Source organism: Symphalangus syndactylus, chromosome 18 (genome assembly GCF_028878055.3).
Source record: "Symphalangus syndactylus isolate Jambi chromosome 18, NHGRI_mSymSyn1-v2.1_pri, whole genome shotgun sequence".
Taxonomy (NCBI): Eukaryota; Metazoa; Chordata; class Mammalia; order Primates; family Hylobatidae; genus Symphalangus; species Symphalangus syndactylus.
Window position 1 is genome coordinate 76,689,872 of NC_072440.2, and position 12,916 is coordinate 76,702,787.

Consider the following 12,916-nt stretch of genomic DNA (forward strand, 5'->3'; position numbering starts at 1 on the left):
TACTTATGCCAGCAACATCCTTGTGGATTATTTTATGTAATCCCCTTAAGTTGGTAACAGATTAGGTAGCTGATCTAAGAAAATGAGAGAGAACATGTGGACACAGGGAAGGGAACATCACACAGCAGGGCCTGTTGGGGGTGGGGGACAAGGGGAGGGACAGCATTAGGAGAGAGACTTTTTAAAGTTCAAAATCCCATGCTTTTTAAACTAGGATTTGAATACAGGTATCTCACTCAAAACCCAGATGTCAAATATAGCAGCACCTCATGCTCCCAGGTAGACATCACTAATCAATCAGGTCTTTTAGTCCACTGATTTCAGAATCCTTCTCACTCCAGTATCCCAGACAGTCACTACCAATTGTAGCGAGTAGTGAGGGCCAGTAGCTACCCTTTCCACTTGCCAAAACTTGCTGGCTGAGGGAAGAGTCTCCCTTTTCAAGGGAGGCTATACCCATCACAGAGGCATACTGTTACTTTCCAGAACAATCTTAAGGACAACACAGGAGCCCCTACATTTCCACTGGGATCCTGCTTATATTGTAACAAGGAGGTGCTGGATATAGCTATGCTCCTATCTCCCTACAGCAACCACCGATAATGCATTAATGCATTTATTGTTGGTTTTGCTCACCCCAGAAATTTTGCTGTTGACTTGAACTTCATTGTGATCATACAGCAGCTGCATTTAAAACCCTGCCTTTTCATTTAATGTCATAACAAAAGCATCAAATAAACTCTCATATCAAAAGAAACTGCTTTTGCTAATTTTTATTTCTGCTCCATATTTTATGAAGTCAAAGAAATCAGACCATGCACTCTGTTCTCCCACTATTCTGCACTCCTGTGGCTCAGAATGATTTTTTAAAGGAGATATACGAAGTTGGCATTGCTACTGAGCTTGGCATGACCAAGGGCTTGGAGTGGAGGGAGGAATGTTTTGGTGTTAGAAGCTGAAGAAGCCCTCCTTCAGCTGTCACATCCTCTCTCCATGCTCAAATTGATATTCATCTCTCCAGCCTCCTTTGATGTCAGGAAAGCCATCCTATTTGGGCAAGAGCCACAAGGACCTTGGCTGAGGCTCCACCTGTTGTCATTTCTCTCTCTGTCTTCCAGCAGTGAATTTAGAAAAACCCTTCATAGGAGAGCAGTGTGTTTGCTATCATACTGCAGTTCCCCATGTTTGATCTCATGTTTCTTGCCTGGAGCTCATATTTCAGACTAGAGTAAATTATTTACCGGCGTTAGCAACCAAGCCTTGTGTTATTCAAAATATAAACCTGAAATATCGAGAAATCAGACCTCAACAGCTGAACGCTATTTATGCTTCGCAGATATAGAGACAGATCAAAGGATAATTCATAATTATCCTAACACAGTGATTTTTCCAAGTGAAAGAAGGGGAGATGCAGTTTTCCCTAGTTCTAAGGAAATAAACAGTAACCTGGGCAAGTGTTGATTTATCCTCCTTGGATTCATCACAGCCTGGGAGGAGGATGGCAGGGGTGGGGTGGGGAAACGGGACCTGGAGATGCCTTTACAACTGTCCTGGCTTCCTTCCTTTGCATGTTCAACCGCCTTTGCACATTGACAGTCCTCAGTTCATCCTTCTGCTATTCACAGTGTGTTGTACTTGTCTTCTACCTCCTCTGCCTTTTCTGCCACCCACCAGTCCATGAACTGAAGGTGAGAAAACCATGTTATACAGAAGAGTATGTTTACCTGGGAGCAGCTGCCATTTGCTTGCCCTGGTAGCTTTAATGTCGTCTCTCTGGGGGCCTTTGGGTCAGAGAAGAACAAGCAGTTCGTGACAGGCAGTGTAGGTAAGAGACTAGCAGAGTGAGCTTTGATGTGACAGGGATTTGGGTTTGAGTCTTGGCTCTACCACTTTTTGCTGTGTGATTCTGAGAAAGGTCTCTGTTTCTCAGTTTCCTCACCAGTATGATGAGGATTGTTCTGAAAATTGAGACAACTCATATAAAAATATATTCACATAAAGAATTTAGCACAGTGCCTGCACATCGGTGCCCAATAGATGGTAGCCATATTTACTGTTGGAGAAAACCTGCAAGCTTTTTCTAGGAAGTACTGTTGGTAGAAAATATTGCGGGCTTCATGTTCCCTGGAACAGCCAAGTTGTATTGTAAGATTAAGTCCTATTTACTCTGACTTTGCCAAAGCCTCTTTTAAAGAATAAAGAGGGTTTCTGTGTAATAAGGAGCAAATCTTAAAGCCAGCCATTCAACAAGCCATTCAGAATTAATACCCCAGGGCTCAGTTTTTTCCTTACTCTTTCTTTGCAAAAATGCTTTGAAAAAAGCAGCTTAGGGGCATCTTGGAGGAACTTGGGCCTCTGAGGCAAAAAGGCACAACTGGAAAGAACCCACTTCTGCAAAGTCATGTCTGCAATTAGTATACAGAGGCACTCACCTGAAGATCCCAAGCGTGGCTTTCAGAGGACGGAGCCTTGAGGCTAGACAGGAAGCAATCTCAACTCAATGGGCGTAAATAAGCATTTACCAGTTTAGAAGCTGTATTAGTCAGGGTTCTCCACAGAGACAAAGCCAAAAAGATATATAGACAGAGAAAGATATGAGAAGTGATTTGTTAGGGGAATTGACTCACGTGATTATGGAGGCTAAATCTCACAGTAGGCAGTCTGCAGGCTGGAGACCCAGGGAAGCCGATAGCATGGCTCAGTCCAACTCCAGCGGCCTCAGAACCAAAGAAGCTGATGGTGTAATTCTCAACCGAGGCGGCCAAAACCTTGAGAACCCAGGGGGCCACTAGTGCAAGTCTCGAAGTCTGAAGGCCAGAGAATCTGAAGTTCTGATGTCCAAAGGCAGGGGAAGAAGGGTGTTCCAGCTCTAGAAGACACAGAAAACAAATGCACTCTTGCTTTGCCTTCTTGCTCTATTCAGGTCCTCAGCTGATTGGATGGAGCCCTCCACGTCGAGGGCAGAGCTTCCTTATTCAGTCCACTGATTCAAATGCCAACCTCTTCCCAAAACACACTCACAGACACACCCAGAAATAATACTTTAGCACCTATTTGGGTATCCCTTAATCCAGTCAAGTTGAGACTTAAAATTAACCATCACAGGGGCCTTTCAGAGAACTTTGGTAAAAATAATGGACCTCCTAACTTCTACATATCTTCTAAAGACCTTGGTCTTTTTACATATTTAACCTAGTTCCTCCCTTCCAGACCAGATGAAAATCAGCTCCCTTTATCTGTTCATCTAAACAAAAGTAATCATCCCTACATGAAATTTATTACTACATCTTCATGATTCTAAGATGCCGTATTTGTAAGACACATCACTGATTTAATAGCACCTTTCTAGAAGAAAAACACAAAAATAAATGTACCCATCAACTGTCAGTTGTTTCATGCTTTCAGTAATGGTAAAATGTGGAAAGATGTGCAACTTGGAATTGAAAATGTCTAATCATGCTAACTCAAAGGGCACTTGTTGCAACAGAAATGCTACAACTGCCAGTGGATCAGTGAGTACAGCAGTGGCTCTGGGTGGTGTTAGAGCTCCCAGTACCTCCTCCTTCTCTTTGTATTCCAGCGTTCTCAGGAACCTGGCACTTGACCTCTAGAGAGCTGGTGCTTAATCAGCAAAGTCACATACGCACATCTAGAGTCTGTCCCCTATCACCTCAACACCTCTCATTATTTAGGCAAGTTTTTAATATTTTCTGAAGAACCCAGAGCTGCCTCTACGAGACCCTCGTCCATGCAAGTAACTGTGTTAACACTGTGGGTGATTAAGACCTACTGAATATCAGTCAACAGGAAAATCTAAACCGATGCTGCCTTGCAAACCTCACTGGCATTTTGCTAGTGGGAAGTAAGAGAACAAAGGGAGTTGATATCTGCTATATAAAGATCCTAGATGGGAATTACATGCCTCTTATCTATCTCTTTGGTTGAAAAGCAGATCTATTTCCTTGGTTACAAAGAGCCCCTTACCAGGTTGGAGAAGAGAACAGACACACCGGCTTGGTAATTTCAAAGAACAAATGTCAAGAGTGGGTGTGTGCATGAGGGAACAGTGTTTGGAAATGACTCTGTGGGCCACTAACCTACCCACTCTGGCAAAGGGGGATGTTAGTCCGAGGCAAATGGAGAGTGCAAAGAGAAAACAAGCTGGTGAGGCCACAAAGTATACAAATGAGGGAACTCTGTAACAGGCAGCTTTTGGTAAAAAGACAAGTTGTTCCATGAATCCTCCTCTTCTCGGGCCCCTTCGATCTACAAATGCAGATCGGACCTCCATGATTGTTCTACAGGATCCCACCTCCCTGAGCATAGTCTGATTAGACTAGAGCTGATCACAGTGATTCAAACAGGACCAATCAGCTTCTCTCTAACATAATTCAGAATCCCATCAAGCAGCAGCCATTCAGTCTCTGTCTGTGGTTGGTTAAGTGGGACTGTGGAGACTGAATGGCTGCTGCTTGATTAGTTCCAGAGTCAGGTACCAGGCATCAGCTCGAACAATTACCAGCTGTTCTTAGGCAAATTACTCAACCAGGGTACCTCTCAGATTCCTCACCCATAAATTAAGGGCGATAATAGTACATGCCTCATGTGAGATGCTTAGCACATCACTCTTGATATGTAAAAGTATGTGAGAAATACAGGTTGAGCCTCTCGAATCAAAAAAATCCAAAATTTGAGGTGTTCCAAAATCTCACACTTTTGAAGCATGAATATGGTGCTCAAAGGAGATGCTCATTGGAGCATTTTGGATTACGAATTTTTGGATTAGAGATGCCGACACTGTTAAATCTAATGCAAATATTCAAAAATCAAAAAAGAAAATTCCAGAGTCTGAAATACTTCTGGTGTCAAGCATTTTAGATATGGGATACTAAACCTCTCTTAACGTTATTATTGTATTAATTTTTTGTGGCTGCCATAACAACTAACCACAGACTTAGTGGCTAATAAACTACACAAATATATTATTTTATAGTTATGTGGGTTGGAAATTCAACGCAAGCCTCACCCTTGTGACTATGTGATTACATTAGGCCCAGGTGGCTTATCCAGGATAATCTCCGTATTTTAAGGACAGCTGATTAGCAATCTTAATTCCATCTGCAATCCTAATTCCTCTTTGCCATGTAATGCAACATATTCACAAGTTCTTGGGATTAAGATGTGGACATCTTTGGGGAGGGGTACGTTATTCTACCTTCCACAATTGTCAGAAAAAAATTGAGGAGCTCTGGGCAACAACAGTACATCTTAAAGATGGTGAAGAAAAAGAAGAAATTCTGCAGGAGAATGAAGACAGGCCAGACACAACACTCATTCTAGAAATAACCCAGTGTTCTCATGTCAATCAGTGGCCCCTAAAAACTAAATTACATCATTCATGGATGATATCTCCCAGAATTTTAGTTGAGCCAAGTTCACTTTAGTATTTTTTTTTTGCCCAGAAATGCAATGCTCTTTTGAAAGAAGTCCTCGAGTTTCCTTTTGCACCCACTCTAAACAACCATTGTCTCTGCACTATGCCCTGAAAAAGGAAGACATGTTCAGTGCAGGATTTCTGTGAGCCTATGTGGGTACTGGCCTTGCGTAGAGTGATTTTTCTTGGAATAGGATTATGGATGGACTCAATAAAAGATGTGTTTTGAGTCCTACCTCTGCCTCCTAAAATATCTGAGTGCCCAAACAAGATATGGAGCCTTTATGCTGAAGCTATGACCCCAGGATCCTCATCTGATAAAATGGAGTTAACGTTCTCTCCCTCATAGGATTGGTTTAAGAATTAAATGAGTATACTATACCTGACCCCGTGCTCAAAAAAGTGGTTGAGCAAGTGTTCAGAAATGGCAATTTTCCTTCCTTTTCTTTGGTTGAAATAAAAAATGCATCCTTGACATTATATTTTCTCACATCATCAGGAAAAGAACTAAAAGGAAACTACATAAGCACAATACAACTTTCCTTTGATTGTTTTTGAGTCAATGAATGAAGGCAGAGAATAAAAGATGGCCAGAAAACCAGAGATCCATGTGCCGCATTACATAGAACAAATGTGAATAAATCTCAAAACCCAGTGTGAAGGAAGTAAAATAGGAAACAGGTTGGGATTTATAGCACAATACTATTTATGCAAATTAACATGCACACGCAAGCACCACCGTATTTTTTAAGGGTGCAGGTATATGTTAAATGATTATAAAACATGGGAGGTTACTTGAAGTATATGTATTAAGTCCACTGGTGTGTATACGGTATGGTAGGGGAAAAGGGGAAATAAAAATAATAAAATAGAATGGTTGATTTTCCTTTAGGTAGACACCACTTGACTGCTGGATCAAATGATAGTTCTATTTTTAGTTCTTAGAAAAAAAATTATACAAATACAAACATAAATAATAAAATAAAAGATACTTCTATCATGAAGAATGATAACATGCCATGAGTGGGAGACTACTATCACCTCAATTTTTTTGTTCTTGACATCCTTTGTGAAAGCCAACAACAAGGGTCAATAGTAACTTTCGTAATCCTATTCCAAATGAATTGTCAAAAATTGCTACATTTAACAGAAGAGCTGTTTTCGGTCGACACTGATGCAGTTGATTCAGAGACGAACAAGTCTGGCCTAGGCTTCACGAAACCCAATTTTGCCTGAGACCTTGACCATCAGGTGCTCTATAAAGCTGTAGGGGTCTTTAGCCCATGAATATCTGGTGGTATCGCAGCCGATTTAAGCTTTTGCAGTAACTTGCATGAAACTGAAGGCCGTTATCTTCAGTGAAATAACTCAGAAACAGAAAGTCAAATACCATATGTTCTCACTTAGAAGGGGAAGCCAAAGAATGCATATGCATGGACATGGAGCATGGAATGATAGACACTGGAGACTTGAAAGTGTACGAGAGTGGAAGAAGGATGAGGGATGAGAAATTACTTAATGGGTACAATACACAATATTCGGGTGATGGTTACACTAAAAGCCCAGGCTTTACCACTATCCTGTAACAAAGCTGCACTTGTACCCCTTAAACTTACAGAAATTAAAAAAAAATTTTACAAGAATAAAACAACCCCATAAATAATTGGGCAAAGGACATGAATGAACCCTTTACAAAATAAGACATATATGAAGCCAACAATCATAGGAAAACAAGCCCAATGTCACTGATGATTAGAGAAATGCAAATCAAAACCACAATGAGATATTATCTAACAACAGTCAGAATGGCTATTATTAAAAAGTCAAAAAATAACAGATGCTGGTGAGGTCACGGAGAAAAAGAAACACTTATACACTGTTGGTGGGAATGTAAATTAGTTCAGCCATTGTGGAGACAGCGTAGTGATTCGTCAAAGACCTAAAGATAGAAATACTATTCGACCCAGCAAGACCATTACTGGGTATAATAGAATATAAATCATTCTATTATAAAGGGACATACACATGTATGTTCACTGAAGCACTATTCACAATAGCAAAGACATAAAATCAACCTAAATGCCCATCAGTGATAGACTGGATTAAGAAAATGTGGCACATGTACACCATGGAATACTGTGTGGCAATAAAAAAAACATAATTAGGTCCCTTGCAGGGACATGGATGGAGGTAGAAGCCAGTATCCTTAGCAAACTAACACAGGAACAGAAAACCAAACACCACATGTTATCACTTACAAGTGGGAGCTAAATGATGAGAACACATGAACACAGAGTGGAACAGCATACACTTGGGCCTTCCAGAGGGTAGAGGATGGGAGGAGAGAGAGGATCAGGAAAAATAATTATAGGTATTAGGCTTAATACCTGGGTGATGAAATAATCTGTACAATAAACTCCCATGACACAAGTTTACCTGTATAACAAACCTGCACTTGTACTCTGAAGTTAAAATAAAATTAAAAAAAAAATTTAATGTACCCAAGCAAGCAACTTGGGTGACCCCCTAAACAAGTCACAGTTGAGATTTAGTCAAAAATTATGGAATTACCCTGAGTTGGCCTCCCTCTCCTTCCTTCCAACTCTACTTACATGGGGAATGTTGCAGGCCCTTGGAGACTATGTTTTCTCTACCTGTACAATGAACAGAGTGACTTATCTGAGCTCTTTCCTGGTAAGAAAAGCCAAGAGGACTAATGCCTCCTTTGAGGTCCTTACTATAGTGTAATGACCAAGAACATAGGATTTGGAGGCATGCTTCATGGGCTCGAACTTGGACTCTGTAATTTACTGGTTGTGAGTTTTGGAGCATATACATTCACCTTGCTGTGCCTTCAGTTTCTCCACCTATAAAATGAGACCAATAACAGCATCTATTATAAGTGCCTATCATCATGCCTGGCAAATGGTATGAACTTAGTACATATGGCCATTGTGTCATTATTGTTGTCACTATGATCGTTTCTACTGTTATCATTATTATCAATATTATTACCATGTTATTCTATTTGGTGGCAGATGCACTGTGGGCAAACATATTGCAAGGATCTGATCTTTAGAAAATAATTTTGAATTCTGCCACAGCTTTAGAGAACCCAAGAAAAGGGCATACAGGAGGAAGAAGGAAGAAGAGCTAAAAGAGGAATGATGGGGGAGAGCAAGTTTGCAGCACTTGGAACCATTCCTGGTACATAGTAATTTCCACCCCCCATTCCTATGCACACACAAACCTTTTGTAGATGAATTGTTATAAAACCAAGATCTAAATGATGGCCAAATACAGACCTACTGGCTGGTTCTCCAATCCCATCACTCTCCACCCTCACCCTCCATAAAGTCAGTGAGTAAGAAAAGCTTTGATTCTGCCCTGTGATTCACACTCAGTGGGTTTCTTGGGTGATTTCATTATAAGTAAAATAATTCCAGGGTTTTCCCTTGAAGAGTGGTATCCATTGGTGATGACATTGTCATTTGTCTCTGCCAACAGACAGTCATGGGTTGTGAAGATGAGACTAGTCCTGAGGCTGTGGCAGAGAAGGGCATGGTCTTTAATGCTCTGGACCCATTTGCTAAGCTGATTTTTGCTTTTGTCCTATGACAACAATGATTAATTTTATCCAAATTATCCTTTCTCTCTTTGTTAATCCACCGTGTTTTTCTGAACACTTTCTTATGGACTAGTATTGATGCTGGGGTTCCTTGGAGGATCCAGCCAATGAACAAAAGCTTCTCAAGATGTTTACTGATGCTCTTCTTCTATTGATCTAATTAAAGATCATGATGCCTAATATAATTAGTCAGCCTTTCTGTCAGGATGCTCCTTACACTTTTAGACATGCAAGCACCAGAGATCAATTGCTTTAGGCTAATGAACTACAATTCTGAAGGAAATGGCTTTCAGGATACAAATATGTGAATCAACTAGGACTTTAATTATAGGATTTCTCACTTTTTTGTAAAGCAGTTGATGATTATTTTCCTCCCAGACCTAGTCCTTCTCCATCTAGAGGCCAGACTCTCAGAATCATTTCATGGAATATGCTTTACATTTTTGACTTAAGGGATTGTCCTGAGGATGTGGTGTGGGAGCAGGTGACTTACACTTTAGTTCAGATGATGATTAGCATTTTATTTGTGGTACTAGCGAGAAAAAGAAAAAAGTGGGAAAATGTAAAAGTTTTATGAAAGAAAAAGTATGTAAGATTGAGATCACATGTTAAGGAATCAACCTTGGGAAGATAAGAAATAATTTCTCAGAGAAAAGAATGTGAAGATAACTAGAGATACTGAGAGATCTGCAGATTTGGTGCAAAGATTACAGCAACATTACAGAGTTTTAATCTGAAGTTTTCCAGTTTCTCAACTGACTAAGCGGTAAGATCATCAGCTAAGAATAGGTCAGGTTAATGATCATGACAAAAATAAAACAAAAATAATCATATTAACAACAACAATAGTCAATATGCATTGAGTGCTTCTCATGTGCCAGGTAAATATGTTAATCATTTTGCATATATTAACTCTTAAATCTTTACCACAGATTCATAAGTTTGGATTAGATCTTTGAGATCTTTGAGAGCGGAAAAGCAATTTCAATAGGAAAACGTCATAGGGTGTAAAACCATTCTCTTGGGTTTTCCTCTGTTGTGGCTTTTAGCTGCTCAGGTGTGTAGCCCTTACTGCATCTAGTGCTGGGTGTTGCCAGGAAAGTATGGTGGAGGGAGAACAGGAGACCAGAACATTGAGTAGATGGCATTTGGAAACAGGTGATTGCAAATGATGGACCACAAAATCTAATCAAAATAATAATGGCAAAGAGAAGGGGACTACCGAATGTGGGGAAAGCAATGGTGTAAACGGATTAGAGTCATAGTGAAGTTGAAGAGTTATTGTATTAGAGTTTGTTGCCTTAAAGATGAAAGGAGCTTGCAGCCACAAAGGAGTAAGTTAAGCTGGATGTGGGGGCTCACCCCTGCAATCCCAGCACTTCGGGAGGCTGAGAGGGGTGGATTATTTGAGGTGGGGAGTTTGAGACCAGTCTGACCAACAAGGTGAAATTCTCTACTAAAAATACAAAAAAATTAGCTAAACATGGTGGCACATGCCTGTAATCCCAGCTACTGGGGAGGCTGAGGCAGGAGTACTTCCTGAACCCAGGAGACGGAGGTTGCAGGGAACCAAGATCACACCACTGCACTCCAGCTTGGGTGACAGAGTGAGACTTCGTCTTAAAACAAAAAATGTAGGAAGCTGGCATCTGTGATGTTTGTACATGGGACAGTGTTCAGTAATGACGAGTTCTAAGGTGTGACCCTGATGTGGCAGCTGAGATATAGAGCAGGTGAAATAATAGATGTGATGAGTCTTGTGTCTGCAAAAATGAGTAGTGTGGAAGGGGTAAGCATGTAATCAGGGAGAAAATTGGCAAAGAGTTTTAGGCATCTTGGAGACAGACCATGGAAGCTTAACTAGGGTGGTGGTGAGAATGCAGAGAGGAAGTGGGTAGATTTGGGAAATATTTAGCAAGCAGAATGGTGGATGAACTCAATGGGTTCGACTGTGGGAGGGAGAGGAAAGAAGCAAAGAGATGCCCAGATTTTTGGGTTAGGCAACTGGATGGATGTTGCTCTGGTTCAGTCACAGAAAAGGATTGGAACAGAGATAAATAATGAATCCAGAGAAGACATGCAGAGACTGAGATACTTTTAAAGGTTTCAAATGAATCTGTATGTCTCTGCTACATATAGACAGGATCCTTACATGTTGTTATCAACGTTTCCTTTAAGGAGAGTTTTGCCTTTGAATAGGTTACTGGTTAACTCAAACAGGGTCTGTGGGAAGAAAGCATGTTTAAAATGGAGAAAGAAATACAGGTTAGCAAAGGCATTGTAAGAACTGAAGATAAAACTCTACTAGGACCAGAGATAACTGGAATAACGCTTCCTGACCTGATAGGTTGTCTGCTGCGTCGGGGTAGAAATAACAGCAGGTATAAACTATAGACATCTTTTATGTTTCTCAGAGCGATGGTCATCATCATTGCCTCTGTTGTTTGTCCTCATTTTGAATCATCTTGGAGGAAGAAAGCCCTTGGGATTTTTTTCAATCTCCATCTCCTTACAGCAACATGAAAGGTTTTATTGGGTTGCAGGGAAGAGGAATCCACTCATACAAGATTAAACAAAACAGGGGAATTCAATGAAAGGATGTTGAGGGTCTTTTATTGAATCTGCAGGAAATGTGAAGAAAAAAGCATCCTGTAAGATGGGAAAGGGTGGGGAGAAAAACAATTGTAAGAATCTCAGCAGCAGTGGTTTGTGGACTTTCACCCGGTAGCTCTACACATCCCTGATTCTTCTTCATTTTGTTGGCAAGTATTTATTGAGTATCTACAATGGGTCAAGCACTGTGCCAGGTGCTGGGGATACAGAAGTGGACAGAAATAAACACGGATCCTTCCCTGTGGAGCTTGGAGTCTGCTGGGAAAGACAGTTATTAATCAAATAATCATACAAAAAAGTGTATAATCACAACTGTGGTTAGTGTTTTGATGGAAAGGCACACAGTGCAATGAAAACCCACAGTAGACAAATTTGACCCAGTCAGGGAGATTAGGGAAGGTTTGCATGAGAAAGTAACCATGGAAATGATATTGGAAAGAGGAGAAAGAGAGTGGAGTGGAGAGTGGGCTTGTGTTCCCTGCAGAGGGAACAGCATGTGCAAAGGCCTGGTAGCAAGAGGATACATGTTGAGCTCAAGGGGCAACAAAGTCCAGTGTGGCTTCAGGAGTAAAATGAAAGGTGAGGTGGAATGAGTTAAAGACTTGCAGAGCCATCATGGCTAAGGCCAGGCTGGATAAGAGCAATAGGGAGCCACAGAGCAGTTTGAAGTGGGAAAAAGTGACTGATTTTTAGATTTTCCTTTCAAAAGGATCCCCCTGTCTGGATTGTGGTGGAGGGTTTGTAAAGACTCAACTTCTGATTTCCAGCTCCCCAGAGGGTGAATTTGATTGGGACCGTTTTCATCATGTGTCTACCCTGGTCCAATCACATAACAGGAGGCTGAGGTCACATGGCAGGAACATGGCCGCTGAGGACTCACCTCGAGGGGAGTTTTCAAAACAGATGAATTCTCCAGTATACCCCAACTAATGCATCAATTCACAAGGCACCATCACATCCAAAGGATAACACTGTCCCCTATATGTTCCCAGATTCCTTTAGAAGAGGAAACATCTGGGGAGCGAAAAAGGCAAAGAATTTTGGGAAAGACACTTGGCCAAATACAGGAGGTTAAGCCATTTGTGTGTATGTAGGCAGATGGCTTAACCTCCCATACTTCCTCCTCTGTAAAATGAGAGACAATCTTGACAGCCACTGTGTCCAAGGCTGGTACACCATGCTTTTAATTAGTCCCAAGAGGTAGCAATTATTGTTCCCATTTTATAGATGTAGAAATGAAG

At 41.0% G+C, this 12,916-nt stretch overlaps 1 protein-coding gene across 1 annotated transcript in view; it reads right to left on the bottom strand.

The window, feature by feature from the left end:
- Positions 1-1,557: 1,557 nt before the first annotated feature.
- LOC129467543 (uncharacterized) overlaps positions 1,558-12,916 on the bottom strand; it is a 59,527-nt gene continuing 48,168 nt past the window's right edge. Inside the window, exons 5-6 of the mRNA XM_063622379.1 lie at positions 2,628-2,869; positions 1,558-1,682 (exon numbers count right to left, since the gene is read on the bottom strand). Coding sequence (XP_063478449.1) covers positions 2,789-2,869 — 81 coding nt within the window. The 3' untranslated portion in view covers positions 1,558-1,682; positions 2,628-2,788. The remainder of the gene's footprint in view (positions 1,683-2,627; positions 2,870-12,916) is intronic.